Raw genomic sequence first — 14,932 nt, 5'->3', positions numbered from 1 at the left:
TATTAGAATTAATAAAATTATATAATGTATCATTAATACGTTGGAAACGTTTTCGTTTTAACGAACAACTACGAATTTATTACAATAATTTTTATATATATAAACAATTCTGTACTGATTTTGTATTGAATTTTATTCATAAACGTAAAATGCACCAGTTCTGTATGCAGTGTCGTCTATAACGTTTTAGTTTTTAATATCTTTATTTAAATGTATAGTAGAACTTATCAAAATAGTTATGTTCCGTCAATTAAATCCATCCTTTAGAACTTTTGTAATTAACAAAAGAAGATTTCATACAAACAACTGTTTATTCGATTTTTATGAAAAACCGCGAGGAGGTTATCCATTAATATACGATGAACCGCCAGTAACACAAAACTTAAGTTTTCTTGAAAAATTAAAACTGGGATATCATGAATTTAAAAAGGAATGTAAATTATTTGGGAAAGAGGTACGCGATAAATTACACCTACATCCTACTCTAGTTATACCAAACGAAGAAGAAATTGTACTTAAATTTGATGGAACTGTGGAATCATTGAAGAAATGGGTTGTGACCTGTGACAGTGATTATAAAGAGGGTTTTTCAACTGCCAAGTAATTATATAAAATTTTATGTATTAATTGTGTTTTGCACAAATCATTTAAATGTATATGAATTATCTTTTTAGATTAGAATTATCACCTTTTGGCACTGGAGTATTCCATGGTACATTAAATACCACTGTACCTAAAGATGGTAAAACTAAGAGGGCTGGTTTTTGTAATATAACTACAATTCCAAAACGAAAGTCTTTTAAACGAAAAGATTATTATAACTGGCATCGTTATAGTCATCTTACTTTACGAGTCAGAGGAGATGGTAGATGTTATATGATAAACTTATTACAAAAGGGATATTTTGATATAACATGGTTTCATACCTATAGTTACCTGATGTATACAAGAGGTGGCCCTTATTGGCAAGATATTAAAATCCCTTTTTCCAAATTTGTGTTCCAAGAAAAAGGAACAATTCAGGATCGGCAATATGAAATGCCAGATTCATTTATTACAAATATAGGAATTACACTGGCAGACAAAAAACCAGGACCTTTTAGATTAGAAATTGATCATATAGGAGTATATTGGAATCCGCTTAATTTTGAAAGTTGTGCTTATGAATTGAATGACATGAGTAAACCTACTGAATAACTTTATTTAATTAAATAACTAGAAAACATACATTATTACTAATTTTATTCCTGTATGTATATTTAAATTATATCATATTGTACAGTAATAAATTTACAAATAATGGCAATGTTCTGTTCTTAGTATTCATTGTTTATAATATACATATGTTATACCTAAGGGGGTGATTTTGTTGCAGTTTTCTTTCTTAACATTTTATATGTTTTGTTTGATACCAAATAACTTACACCACCTGCTAGTGTTGTCACTGCAGTTAGATAACATAAAATTTCCAAAATTGGATGGTTTATAAAATGAAATATAGGAGCAGCCAATGTTCCAGCAACAAAAGACAACTGAATTGCAGTATTAATTTTACTTATATATGTTGGAGCTAATTGTACTGTGGCATATGTAGGATCAAAATACCTGGCCAGTGTTTTCTAAAATATATATTATGCAAAAATGTATTTAAGAATCGACCTGCTGGTAATAGCTATGTAATTAATATATGTGTATATACATACTGGTGGTGGTAAAGATTGGTATCTTATGTACGATGCAGCTGTCACTAGGGCAGTGTCTCTTGCAATGACGAGACATGTCAAGGGAATAGGAACCAATCCTACCCATGCTAATGACAAAAATAGTGTACCTACAAGTAATTTATCCGCGACTGGATCTAAAAAGCTACCAAGCTTAGAAGCTTGGGATGTCCATGTACGTGCAATCCATCCATCTGCTAAATCACTAAACGCTGAAATTATTAACAGCCACAGTGCTACCTGGAATATAAACAAATAATGTTGACAAGTTATATATGTATAATAACTATAAATTCAGATATCACTTTACCTGGTATTCTTGTGACAGAATTAAATAACTTAAATAAGGTGATGTCAGAATTCGACCCATGCAGAGGAAATTTGGTATGGTCCAAATATTTTCTTTCTCAATAATTTCTTCTACTTTTCGTTTAGTCTGTTTAATGTCATCAAGTATTCGCGATTTAAATACTTTTCTTCTGTTGATATTATCCTTTTTAGCAATATAATTTTTATGATGGTTATCAATTTCAGTGGAATATACTCTTGCATGGTACATTAAATATTGCATTAAACATTTTTCTATGAGAGACTTATTTAAAATTGCGCAATGTCTAAAGCGCAATACAGTAAAGTAGCTCATTGTTTATTCCTGTTTTTGGGTAATATAATGAAAAAAAAGTAATAATAGATAACATTATTATGACTCTAAAAATTGAGTCAGATATATTTGGCTATGTTATATTATTATTTATGCAGAATATGTACATGGTACCTACAAAAGCAAGAATTTCACTGAAATAATTATACCTTTTCTAAAATTTAGTTGTAATGTTTTTTTATATAAAAAGTACGAAATTAAACAAATAAGTATACTACTAATTATATTTTATTTATAATACATTGAATTTGATTTATCAATAACTGAAATTACTTAATAAAAATATTTGATGAAAATTAGGTGAAAAGAAAACATTTTCGAGGTTAGTTTAACTAATAACAGCACGCGAAGCTTACCCGCTTAAATAGTCAACTTAAAATTGCCCAATTCTCGCATGCAATAGAACGAATTTAAAAATATCGTCTTTACATTGTGCAATAACTGATCAAAATTGACCGTATAATTTTTATTTTTAATTTTTACGTTTCCATATTGAAAGCCCTTATTTAACTATAATCAATTTGAACGACATCCAAGTTATAAAGATACAATGAATTGAATTTCATTAAGAAATTTAAATAAATATTGAGCTATTCATTTTATTCCGACTGAATGGAACAAATTAAAGTTATTTTTTTAATCCCTTTAACTGTATGATAAACAAAACCACAAGGAACATGATTGTGTCAGTGACATCCTTTTCAAATAAAAAATTTTAAATGCATTTATAAAATATTGATTATCGAGAATAAAAACCATCATCGTTTTTCGATATTTACGCTTGAATTTATTTGTTAAACACAACAATTTTAGAAAATGTTTCCTTTAACACGCAATAAATATTAATCATTTATCCTTATATTATTCAGATTATTTAATATTCATTAAAAATCAATTATTTCTATCGATCAATCAATATTATTCCATCCTTAAATATTTTAATATTAGAATTATGTCGGATCAGTGTTTGTTTAAAAGGCAAATCACAAAATAATAATTCATTTCTTTCCAGAAAGTATTATTTATTTATTTCAATTTTTATCGATAAAATAATATAACGAAGAAGACTGTTGTAGCATAGTATAATAAGCATAAAAGTTTCCATCATTGTAATTAGATTATATTGATAGAGCATACTAGCGCTAGTAGTAAGTCATATTGGAATGATTGGAATGAACAACTTATACTCTGCCAATGTAATCATATAATTTACATAAATATAGAAAACAAATTCTTCTTTCTAACGCTGACATACTCTATCACTAATTCTGCTAATGTAATCGAGATTTCAATAGAAAGTTATATGCGAGTTTCAGGTGACGTTATGAATGAGAACCTCTGCCGAAGGAAATACGGTTGCCTGGCCAAGGGGCGCAGGCGTGTAGTCGGGTTGAGGTGTTGCAGGCGCACGTCTCAACGAGCAACAGAGTGCTGTGTGTACACCCCCGCCCACGTATTATTATTCGACTGGCTCGTAACCACGCTTCACGGTGAGATCGCGAACAGCCACGAGTATCCGGACGATTCACCGCCGACCAGATAATGAATTCGTTATTTGCGGAGGATCAGCCGCGTCCGGTCGACAGAAGCACGTAAGAAGGCTTTAATGTGACACAAGGACGAGCATGATTCTGGCTGGATCAGACCATTTTCTGGCGGGTAAGTCCACTATCCTCCGCGATTCTCTCAATGAGTTCAACCGCTTGGAGGTAACCTGTCGTCGTTCATCGTTACCAAGCAAAGGAGGTGACGTTAATGATCGTAGAAACGACAAGGGCTGCATCATGAAAAATCTACAACTAAAACAAGGTTCTCTCGTCTATCTATACCGTCGTTAGTTTAATCTCTAGCCAATTTCATTCACTTCGGATCCAATCTCTGGAACCTTCGAGCGAAACCGATCCCCAAACTCGGCCGAATAACGATTGCCCCCTTAAGTTACGATTCTATGCCCCTGCGGTATGCAACCCGCCCGCTCGTGTGTGTTCCCGTCTGAATAATTCAGGGATTCGGTGAATCGTCGTTCGACGCGGGACGCGTGCCGTGGTCCGCAATGCGCAAATCAACCTTCATTTCGAAATGTACCGCCTCGAACGAAGTGTAACGTTCTCTTTCGTCTTCGTCGTTTCATTCATTCATTCGGAAGACAACGGTTGCGTATTATGATCGGGGATGCCGGAGCGTAGGCACGGCCTAGCGCCGTTCATTCAGGCAAACGCGTAAAGTTGTTGTCGATTGTTGCGAAATACAATTAGAAAATCGTGCTCGGTGGTTTCGTTAGGAAGCGTCCCTCCGTATTCCCCGGCACACACGCGAATCATTAAGCTGCGCAATATCGGTCACAGCGTGTTCGCGTGACAACTGGAGCGATGGTTGATTATTCCAGGTCATTACGACGCAACGTGTCGGCGTTGTTTGAACGCGTTCGATAGAAATACGTGTCGGTCACGACTGGACGGAAGGATGTTCCGATCGGTGCACGGGTGAACACCTTTACCACGGCCAATGAATAAATCACTTCTGCCTGGACAAAGGAGAACCCTTTCTTCCGATCATGCTCCTTGTACCATCGATCATCTTTCTCGCTACCTTGTCCTGTAACATGCCCTTTTATTTTTCGTTTCTTTTCATTTTCATTCATCCTCGATCGATCATGTATATATGTACGTATTCGTTGAATAAAATATAGGGGCTCGGCGATTCTGACCGTGGCTGTTCTAACGATCGATTTACAGTACCTGTGGAAGCGACAGCATTTCTGGGTGCCGTAGCTGGCTTCGTGGTCCTTCTGTTGGCACTGTTTCTCTACCTGTCCCGCAAATGGTGCTTTACACCGCCGTCAACCAGCACCCTTTTCGGCGGCGTTTGCGTGCCCCTCTGCGAGTCCAACAATAGCTCCACCTCTCAGATACCGAAAAACATAGGTAGGTTACTTAGCCTGGCATCATTCACCGATTAATCCATTTTTCGGATTCGACTCGGGTATTTTTTTCTCGCTCGCGTGGTACTACTCGTTAAGGGAATACATGTACAGTTAAGGTCACCTGTAAAATAATCGTAACGCAATTTCTGTGCCTATCAAATGGAACTTTCGTGACGAAATGTGAACAACCATTCGGTTACACGATGTTATTGTGAAAATTGTTATGACCAGTGATCGTTACGAACCGTGTTCTTACTTTTAATTACCTTCATTTGTTTAATGAATTCTTGAAAGATTCGATGATAAGTTTATCGGATGATACGCTCGTGCACTCTCGCGCTTCATTGTTCTCGACGACGCGATTCGGTGTGAACGTATGTAAAAAATGTGGAGCGCAGTTTGTCCGTGCGAGTTTTGGTTCTGCGGAGGATCGTTGTTAAAATTCGTCCGAAAGTCGCGGGATCGTAAGGTCGTATCGTTTGATCAAAGTAAGTCGACGTTGGGCGACCAGAGAATCGTTCGATGCTTTGTGTCATCGTTTCAGTCGATTCTTTTAAGAAATTCTAATTTCGTATCGAAATGAAATCTCGACAGGAAAGACATTCTCTTACTCGGATCCAGAGACGAGTTCCGATTCGGAAGAGGACGCCCTTCGTCGGTTGAACTCGCATTCGCATCCACCGCCGGACACTCTGACCATCCAAGCAGAGGATGGACCCACTATCCTCGGTTAGTTGCGATCATTTTTAAATAATCATACATTTTCTAACGTGACGTCCGTTTTTCAGATGCCGGCACCACCTCCAGCAGCTGCACAGAGGAACACTCGCCCGGTGACCAACAACAGGTGAATGAAAAAGCGAATAACGAAACATGGTTTCCATGTTACGCGACCGAATATCGTGTTCTCGATTCGCATGACCGGTATACGCATAATTAATTGCCTCCCGGATATCCTCGCGTATCTTATCGCGCAACTCTCTATAGCGCAACAACCTGACCGATTTACTTTGATTTTACGGACACAGTGCGTGGTAGAAGTCGGAGCCTCGAATATTCTGCTGGACGCCAGAGAACAAGAGGTTGAGGTGGAACAAAATGGACCAACGGCCAACGAGGTCATCGCAACGATGGGTACCGTCGCGGAGGAAGTGGGCAGCCTGGAGGTCGCATTCTTATACGACGCACCTATGCGCGAGATGACTGTACGATATCCTCGCGAGAAATTCATTTGTAATCGCGCGGATTCATTAAAGCGACACTTTGGTCCGTTACCAGGTGCACGTACTGCAAGGACGGAATTACCCGGAAGGTATAGGCGGTAGCCAGGTCCGACTGGTGCTGTTGCCATCGAAGAAGCAACGTCGCAAAACACGGGTACGTCAGGGTACCTGTCCACAGTACATGGAGAGTTTCCTATTGCCACGCGTCAACCCAGAAGACGTGAACGCTATGGGGGTACGCTTGAGAGTGTATCTATGGGGCGGAAGAATGCGTCGAGAGAGACTGCTCGGCGAAGCCAGAGTCTCCTTCGATCAAATCAATCTTCAGCTCGAGACGACGCTTTGGTTGACGTTACTGCCACCGCCAACCTCTTCGGTAAACCTTCCTCCTTTAAGGAATTAGTCTGTAACCCTTGAACAGCGGAGCTTGGGTCGATCGAGACTCAATATACAGGGTGTTCGACAACAGGTGGGCAAAATTTTAAGGGGTGATTCGAAAATCAAGAATAACGAAATAGCGTTTGCGGCTTTGTTTTCCAGTAATTAACATTTAAAAATTCGAGTAAAAAGCGCCTGAAACCTGCAATCCGCCCAGCAACCGACGTTCGGTCGTCGGTGCACGGCGGATTGCAGGTTTCAGGCGCTTCTTAAAATTTTTCCCACCTGTCGTCGAACACCCTGTATAATGATATTAATCTATGTTGGGAGAGTAATTTTAATTGAAATCGCATTTCTAACGATTGAATGTACGATTTAAGGTACAAGATTGGGGAACAACTAGCAGTCTAACCCGTAGCGACTCGACGGGGTCACAGCAGTCCGTTCAGTCGTACGCGTCACCTACGGTACCTCCTTATGGGAGCAGCATGAAGGGTGGAAGCGTGGCGGAGATTCTAATAGGCTTGGCGTACAATGGCACAACCGGACGTTTGTCGGTTGAAATAATCAAAGGATCACACTTCAGGGGCGGTGGAGGGAACGACACGAAACCGCCTGACACTTACGTTAAACTCGCCCTCGTGGACAGTAACGATCACGAGATGGGACGTTCGAAGACTGGTTTGAAACGTGCTCAGCCCAATCCTCTTTACAAGGAAACGTTCATATTCCAGGTATTTAAGTTTATCATCTTGTTTTATTTAAAGCGTTAAATGTTTCTTTTCCGTCACAGGTTGCTCTGTTTCAACTTGGAGACGTAACGTTGTTTCTGTCGGTGTATAACCGACGAAGAGGAGGAATGGGGCGGAAGGGAAGAGAGATGATCGGTTGGCTCAGTTTGGGATTGAACAGTTCCGGCTCGGAGGAGCTTCAACATTGGAACGATATGCGTGCTGCGAGACAACCGACGCAGGTTCAACGTTGGCACACGTTACTGCGACCTTGAGGCAACCGATCATGAACTAGTTCCTGTTACGGAGAAACATTTTCTACGCGTTTAAAAGATTTACGAGTATAATACGGTTCGATCGATAGAGAAAATATAACAGGCTGGTGGAATTTTTCAGCCTTGAATACGCAAGCTTGCGAACGGATGAGAATACATTTTGACGAGGAAACGGGAAGCTTCTATTGGATTCGCCGTTCTGTACTGCCCGATACCGAATATACAGAAGTCAATAATGTCGGTCTCTCGAAGCAGCGAGAATCAAACGATGCTGTCATAACTTTTTAAAAGCACCTGTGCTAAAACTCTGAGTTCAAAACTCTTATCGATGTACCAAGTACATTCCTTTTTGATACGCCGGACGGAGTTGAGGGTGTTTTCAGCATACATATTACGTATGTATATTAAACAACATATGCAACAAGAAACAAAGAGAAAAAATGAAAATACACATTGTACACGTGAATACATACAGTACATATAGAACACACACACACATACACATGCACATTTCGTCGGTCCCATAAGTCAAATTCGCACATTAGCAGGCGGACCGCGAAACCAACTCCGACTCGATATGTGCCTGAGCCAACCTTAATCGTTTATTTTTTACTTTGTGCCTTTCACCCTTTCTAGGCCGCGTGTCCGTCGACGGAGAATCGTCGTGGGATAACCGAAGCCGAGTCGAGAGAGAGAGACCCGTTACGAATCCTCTAAGTCGTTCACCTTTGGACGAGTCTAACTATAAGTGAACGTGTTTATCCATACCCTCTCGACTCCGCGAAAATTTTCAACGGATATTCGATTCGCAACGGTCGCTCCTACGTATGCATGCATGTATGTATGAGCGGTATACGACGAATCTTGTTGTTCCGATCACATGGTTCGAGAATGGATTGACGCGAAACCATCAGTGGTTAACCCCTTTGGATGATTCTCAAGTGAGAATGTTTCGAATGGAACGCGAGGCTGTGAAATTCTTCTGTAAATCTTCGCTTATTGTATTTCTTTTGCACGCAACCATGTTATTTTCGTAAGACGACTTTCATCGATGACACCGTAATTGCCTCTCTAAGTGGCAAGGGCTTGGGTACGAATATCGAGGTATCAGTTTCAGGGTTTGCCATTTGGAGAGGCAATGCTGTTTTGCTATTTAAATATTATAGAGTATCGTGGAAGTGATGGGGACGATCACTTGTCAGCTATGGTGGCAATTATTACTGCCTGTACCGAATACTGGGGACCTAGAGGGAATGACCACTTGCCACGTAGGGAGGCAATATTTATGTACAATATCAATCATAGTGTCCGTTCGTCTAGTGAAAAAGCACTGACTGGAGTCCAAGTTTAACCGCAGCAAATATCATAAATCTAATTATTTAATAAAAGCGTTAAAGTAATTAACATAATCATCTGATAAAACTTTCGAATATTCAATAATTTAGAATTTCAATCATTTATTTGAAATTATAAAATACACTAGACGAACGGACCCTATGATTGATATTGTACAATATCAATCATAGTGTCCGTTCGTCTAGTGAAAAAGCACTGACTGGAGTCCAAGTTTAACCGCAGCAAATATCATAAATCTAATTATTTAATAAAAGCGTTAAAGTAATTAACATAATCATCTGATAAAACTTTCGAATATTCAATAATTTATTTGAAATTATAAAATACACTAGACGAACGGACACTATGATTGATATTGTACTACCGTCGTGATAGTATATTGGAGTTTAGAGAAGATGGTTACATGCTACTTGGAGAATGAATGTTGTATTATCATCTTCACAAAATATCGAGAACTTGATAGGGACCTGATGGAGATAACTTTGTCACCTACAGAAACAATGCTGCGTCACAAAATGGCGGGAACTTAGAAACCTTACTTAGTGTGACAATATTGTATCAACTAGAGGGTTCGATAAAGCATTGCATCGAAGATTATAAGATTATCTTAGATCATCGTTACCATCATCGCAAACAATGCTTAAACAGCTATCATCTCATGTATTGAATGTTTCGTGCGTGGCACGAAGTCAGCTGATCTTGGGAGGGGTTGTAACGACGAACACGAGGAACGTATACGATGATAGATTCACAATTCAAATGACGCACAATAAACTCGCAAGGAAAACTAAATACGCACCCCGTAAACGCATATGTGATCGTAGGCGTTGATATTTAAGTAATATAATAAAATTTAGGATGCATACACTCGATCGCGTGGTAGAGATAGAGAGACGTAATCAACCAGAAAGCGTTTATAAACTAGAAGGGAATTGGACGACTGATCAACGGACAAACAGATGCTGTGAATCGTGAACGCTTGACTTTTTCAAGCTTTAGCGTCTTAGGTAATTTCAAACGACGATTAATCCATGCTCGAACTATTATCACTGTAGACACGTATTGTGTGAAAGCGATTGCAAGGGCTCAGAAGTTATCTGATTTTTCGGTACGTGTTAGAGGTGTGCGAGTACTCGTAATTTACAAGCCGAGCTGAACTCGCTTCGATTGTTCGAGCCGAGTCGATCGCTTGAATTTGCGAGCTACTCGAAATCGACGAACTGTTTGATATAAAAGCGAGCTACTCGAAAAAATCGAACTACTCGAATATTCGAGCCCTTGTGAAACTTCGATTTACGAGGGCTCTAATATTCGAGTAGTTCGTCGATTTCGAGTAGCTCGGCAAATTCAAGCGATCGACTCGGCTCGACCGATCGATCATTGTTCGACTCGAATAAATCGAGTACGTGTACGCGTGAAATCGTCCTCCCGTTCAACCGCAGACATTCTTTTTACGATAATAACCTCTCTCTCTAATTAACGCAATTTCAACGAGAAACGGCTTTTTCGATTAATAGAACGCGTCGCCGATGATAAATACTCGATAAATTGTAGAGTCGTTGCGTTAGTCCAATAGTTGCTTCGCTAGAAAACAAGTCGATCGAATAATTCTACTTTTTGCGAAATTCAAGTCCGTAGCGCCATTTTAGCTAGCGTTTTAATTAGGATACTTTCGACTTCTGAGTCCTGGTAACATAATTATGTATTGTACGGTCTGTTTATAAACAGCACGATGTCGAGGATTCGAGAAAACGTTTTTTTTTTCCAAGTAAAAAGATACGTTCGTGTTCTCGTGTCGTGGATTGATCGATCGGACGCGATTACCAACAGGATCGGGAAGTTTTTTCGAAATATTTACGATAATTAATTAACGAGTAGGGCTTTTTTCAGGGTAATTTCAATGCCTTTGACTGTCTTCAATTTGTTACGATATAGCTGTAATTGTACGAAGATATATTAAAGCATACGACTTGCTTTTTCTTGCGGAACGCGAACGAAGAATCGTTGGATCGAGAAAACGCTTCAAGTATCGGATCATGGTGGAAGGAACGCATGGAATGATTAATTTTCTCTTTCGTTTAATCTGTTAGATTTGATATGCAGCGATTTAATATATAACATTTGGCAAGTACGAATATACATCTGTATACACAGCGAAGATATTCTCACAAATTCATACTGTCTTATTCTCTGATGTTCTATTCTATTGTGTCGCTTTCTCGAGTGTTCGGTGCTTATTATCGCAAAAGAAAAATGAGAAAAGAGAAGAAAAAATAAAAAGAAGAGTAAGGATCGCGAGGATTATAAACAGACTACCGTTGGATTTTTATCTATATTTTATCTACAGCACTCTTTCTCGAATAAGTATTAATTGAAGTTTGAACGTCTACTGCACAAAATAATTACATTAATCAATGTTATTACTTATAAATTAATAATAATAATTATTATATCTGTCGCGTTTTATAAAAGTGTACTCTAATACAATTAAACAAATAAACTTACAAATAGTTGTTATCGAAGGCATACAAAAGAAAAATGAAAAAGGAATAAAATCTGTCAAAGTACATATTTCTCTAATAGTTCTTGCTTTTTTCTTACGAGTAACGCTTCCTGAATATCTTGCTGAGAGGGTATCGCTTTCTGAGCGGTTGTTTCGATTTCTTCGTCTTCCTCCTCTGATTTCTTTTCGTTCTCCGCTAGCCATTCCTCTACTGCTTTTTGTCTTGCTTCTTGTTCGGCTTTCTGTTCTAAAGGTAGTAAAATTCCATCGTCGTCATCTCTGTAACCATAGTAATCAGCGTCGATGTCTTTCATCAACTCCGCACGTGTTTTACGTGGAGGAGGCGGTGGTTCTTGTTCGAATAATTCTCTGACTCCTGGTAACTCCTTTGCTGCTCCAAAATACTTGTAACCACGATTTCCAGGTACCTGAACATTTGTTACAACGATTAGCTTTATATTTCTGATGGAAAGAACTCTAATGCAACAACATGCATATTTTTACCTCACGACCTTCATGGTCTAACATACGCGGTCCAACTCTGGAGTAATCAGGACCACCCAATTCCTTTATTTGAGCCTCCCAATGCCGTTTTTCTCTTAATAATTTATTAATTTCATCGTTCAAGTCTCGGATACGAAACTCTCCAAGACCGGCATTTTGTATCTGTGCAACTTTCTTAGCGATTTCTCTGATTATCTGCATCCTCCACTTCTCTGCCTTCCGTAAGTCTCTGCATTCAGAAGCTAAGTATGGTCTTCTTTCTTGTTCTTTTCTAGCTCCTTCGTTGCTTTGTGCTGCTCTCCATCGAGCGAGCGTGGTCCTGTTAAAAGGTTGATATTGATTTAAACATTATCCATCATAAAGAAAATGTTTAAGAAACATGTTTTTGAACACTTACATAGCCTTTTCTGCATTTCGCGCCTGAATCAAAAAACGATAATTAGACACTATGAACAAATATTACTCTTATACCATATGTAACAGCATTTTTTATGTACTTACCATTTTTGTCTAATATAAATAACAGTTTAAACAAATTATTTGGGTATGATACTTTAATGCGGTTCAATGTCAATACAGAAATACAGTAAAATTTACACAGTAGTCCCTTTGAAATAACGTTCTTTTATACAATACTATTATTTGGTTTTCTTATATTATTTATTGTACATGTTGCAAAGTTTTATTCCATTCTAAATGTAATCCATAACAATTTTGTAGGTTATAATTTTTTTGTGTTTTCGAGGTTATGTTGTTATATACACACACGTTTGTTTCACTGCCGCCAATTTCATCACCGTCAGATGGCGATTGTTCTCAAAGCGCGCATCGATATAAAATTAAAAAATGGATACAAATGCTGCTAGTAAAGTATTTCTAGTTTATTAAATTAATTACTTTACAATACCGTAATATCCTTTCTTGTTATTATAAGAATTATGTGTTTATAATAAATTATACTTTTTTAAACGTCGGTATTTCAGATCGTACTAGTACGATCGCAACTACTTAAGTTTAAATAAATAAATAACCGGATAGAATTACATGTATAGATTATGATGATATGTTTCTTTTATTGTAGTAAACACTATAGCAAAAACATGTTAGAATTCAAGGTAAAATTTTGTTGTTTTATTTTGCGAGCATTCAAGAACCCATGATGACGCAGTTTCAAGGACACTGGACAGAGGTCAGTGTGTTTCGCGAATCTTAAAAACTGCGGACTGCGGACAAAGGAAAGATCGACGCATTTGCATTGGGCAAGTCGCAGTGTTTGGACGTGTTTACCAAGGGATATCAAGTATGTATACACTTAATTTCTGTTTGTTCCCAAATATTGTAATTAACATTCATTGACAATAATGTATGATCGTGATTAATTGATTTTACAGGAAATTCGCTAAACTTTGATTCTGATAAACTCTACTAGTGTGATAATATTTACCAAGCAGAATGTTGAGTAAGTAGTTCCTTAAAATTTGTTTAAAAATTTCATTCTTATTCTTAACTTCACAACGTCTGACATTTGACTTGTTTATCGATAATTAAGATGTAAATAAGTTCAAGGTCGTCGTTTACCGGCTATTTTTTTGAATAGTTGTCACATCTACTTAGATGTTTAAATGTTCTCTATTAAATATAACTATTTTTTTTTTGTAGAATTAGGAGTTTTGGCAGTACTACTTTTTTGTAGTGCTATGGCAGAAAAGTGTGAAGATAACAATCAGGAACAGTGTCCAGCTACAACTTCAGCACCCTTGGATCAGGACAAAGACTGGAGCAAAGCCTCTACAATTTATGATTTCCATGCTCGAGATATTCATGGCAACGATGTGTCGTTAGACAAATTTCGTGGTCATGTTTGCATAATTGTTAATGTAGCCAGCCAATGCGGCTTAACAGACACAAATTACAAAGAGCTGGTACAGTTGTATGAAAAGTACAGCGAGAAGGAAGGCTTGAAGATCCTTGCCTTCCCATCAAATCAGTTTGGTAGCCAAGAACCAGGAAGCTCAGAGCAGATCTTAGATTTTATTCAGAAATACAATGTTACTTTTGATGTTTTTGAAAAGATTGATGTTAATGGAGATAATGCTCATCCCTTATGGAAATGGCTGAAGACACAGGCCAGTGGATTTATGACGGACAACATCAAATGGAACTTCACTAAATTTATCATAAACAAAGAAGGAAAAGTTGTATCTAGATACGCGCCGACGACCGATCCCCTGCAAATGGAATCCGAATTGAAGAAATATTTTTAAACCTTGATATTTTTGCATGCTTCAACCCAATCTTGACTAGCAATACTTTAATAATACTCGTCGTTATCAGGAAAATGTTGCGTCTTATCGCTCTGTTATGAGAACAATTGTATCTTTTGTATCTTCTAGATGATTAGCTAAGTTTGAAGTTGTTTTCTCATAAGGCGAGCTTAGAATAAGTTTCTGACATTATATATGCTAGGTGCGCTAAGAATAAACTTCATTTCACAGTTTATAAACAGTTTTATTCGATTCGCATTCAAATAATGTAATATACCTTATTATTTATCGTATAAATTTCTAACACTGTAAATGCAGACTGTACAAAATGTAGGCTGGATCATTGTGATCCAGTGAGATTGCTTGTTTACGACTTAAATACACATTAAGTAC

General features: G+C 37.8%; 5 protein-coding genes across 12 annotated transcripts in view; 3 read left to right on the top strand and 2 right to left on the bottom strand.

Moving 5' to 3' along the window:
* LOC114877701 (synaptotagmin-14) overlaps positions 1–9,265 on the top strand; it is a 98,126-nt gene extending 88,861 nt beyond the window's left edge. For 2 of the 5 annotated variants that reach the window (XM_046288864.1, XM_046288865.1), the window contains exons 4-11: positions 3,699–4,191; positions 5,118–5,306; positions 5,900–6,034; positions 6,094–6,152; positions 6,334–6,510; positions 6,584–6,904; positions 7,287–7,640; positions 7,700–9,265. In XM_046288864.1, the coding sequence (XP_046144820.1) occupies positions 4,008–4,191; positions 5,118–5,306; positions 5,900–6,034; positions 6,094–6,152; positions 6,334–6,510; positions 6,584–6,904; positions 7,287–7,640; positions 7,700–7,912 (1,632 nt within the window). In that variant the 5' untranslated portion in view covers positions 3,699–4,007 and the 3' untranslated portion in view covers positions 7,913–9,265. Of the gene's footprint in view, positions 1–3,446; positions 4,192–5,117; positions 5,307–5,899; positions 6,035–6,093; positions 6,153–6,333; positions 6,511–6,583; positions 6,905–7,286; positions 7,641–7,699 lie in introns of those variants that run through there. The other 3 variants (XR_006830138.1, XM_046288867.1, XM_046288866.1) reach the window with 3 other exon arrangements.
* LOC114877707 (complex I intermediate-associated protein 30, mitochondrial) lies at positions 239–1,306 on the top strand. The gene is made up of 2 exons (XM_029190639.2): positions 239–600; positions 675–1,306. Exons 1-2 carry the CDS (start codon positions 239–241, stop codon positions 1,195–1,197), a joined length of 885 nt encoding a protein of 294 aa, XP_029046472.2. The 3' UTR covers positions 1,198–1,306.
* LOC114877708 (probable cardiolipin synthase (CMP-forming)) lies at positions 1,182–3,085 on the bottom strand. 4 transcript variants are annotated; one of them, XM_029190640.2, is made up of 4 exons: positions 2,739–3,085; positions 2,032–2,373; positions 1,704–1,961; positions 1,182–1,619 (listed from the first exon to the last, which is right to left on the bottom strand). In XM_029190640.2, the coding sequence occupies exons 2-4, from the start codon at positions 2,362–2,364 to the stop codon at positions 1,353–1,355; spliced, it is 858 nt and encodes a 285-aa protein (XP_029046473.1). In that variant the 5' UTR covers positions 2,365–2,373; positions 2,739–3,085; the 3' UTR covers positions 1,182–1,352. The 4 variants fall into 4 exon arrangements, with proteins under 4 accessions (XP_029046473.1, XP_029046476.1, XP_029046475.1 ...); XM_029190643.2 differs by lacking the exon at positions 2,739–3,085 and adding an exon at positions 2,501–2,732; XM_029190642.2 differs by lacking the exon at positions 2,739–3,085 and adding an exon at positions 2,532–2,732.
* Positions 9,266–11,329: 2,064 nt separating the features above from the next.
* On the bottom strand, positions 11,330–13,325 carry LOC114877692 (pre-mRNA-splicing factor ISY1 homolog). Its single transcript, XM_029190617.2, has 4 exons — positions 12,777–13,325; positions 12,673–12,695; positions 12,276–12,594; positions 11,330–12,199 (listed from the first exon to the last, which is right to left on the bottom strand). Exons 1-4 carry the CDS (start codon positions 12,777–12,779, stop codon positions 11,828–11,830), a joined length of 717 nt encoding a protein of 238 aa, XP_029046450.1. The 5' UTR covers positions 12,780–13,325; the 3' UTR covers positions 11,330–11,827.
* A 144-nt stretch (positions 13,326–13,469) lies between these two features.
* Positions 13,470–14,778, top strand: LOC114877693 (probable phospholipid hydroperoxide glutathione peroxidase). The gene is made up of 3 exons (XM_029190618.2): positions 13,470–13,575; positions 13,667–13,734; positions 13,935–14,778. Exons 2-3 carry the CDS (start codon positions 13,728–13,730, stop codon positions 14,537–14,539), a joined length of 612 nt encoding a protein of 203 aa, XP_029046451.1. The 5' UTR covers positions 13,470–13,575; positions 13,667–13,727; the 3' UTR covers positions 14,540–14,778.
* The last annotated feature ends 154 nt before the right edge of the window (positions 14,779–14,932 follow it).

This window comes from Osmia bicornis, chromosome 15, assembly GCF_907164935.1.
Source record: "Osmia bicornis bicornis chromosome 15, iOsmBic2.1, whole genome shotgun sequence".
Lineage (NCBI taxonomy): Eukaryota > Metazoa > Arthropoda > Insecta > Hymenoptera > Megachilidae > Osmia > Osmia bicornis.
The sequence above is the reverse complement of the archived record's forward strand: the minus strand, read 5'-3'. Positions and strand labels throughout refer to the sequence as shown.

Coding starts and splice junctions, on each gene's coding strand:
- LOC114877692 (XM_029190617.2), bottom strand. Junction 12,595..12,672: donor CGAAATGCAGAAAAGGCTAT/GTAAGTGTTCAA, acceptor ACCTTTTAACAG/GACCACGCTCGCTCGATGGA. Junction 12,200..12,275: donor TAGACCATGAAGGTCGTGAG/GTAAAAATATGC, acceptor ACAAATGTTCAG/GTACCTGGAAATCGTGGTTA.
- LOC114877708 (XM_029190640.2), bottom strand. CDS start 2,364: ATGAGCTACTTTACTGTATTGCGCTTTAGACATTGCGCAATTTTAAAT. Junction 1,962..2,031: donor TTCTGTCACAAGAATACCAG/GTAAAGTGATAT, acceptor TTTATATTCCAG/GTAGCACTGTGGCTGTTAAT. Junction 1,620..1,703: donor ACCAATCTTTACCACCACCA/GTATGTATATAC, acceptor TATATATTTTAG/AAAACACTGGCCAGGTATTT.
- LOC114877707 (XM_029190639.2), top strand. CDS start 239: ATGTTCCGTCAATTAAATCCATCCTTTAGAACTTTTGTAATTAACAAA. Junction 601..674: donor GAGGGTTTTTCAACTGCCAA/GTAATTATATAA, acceptor TTATCTTTTTAG/ATTAGAATTATCACCTTTTG.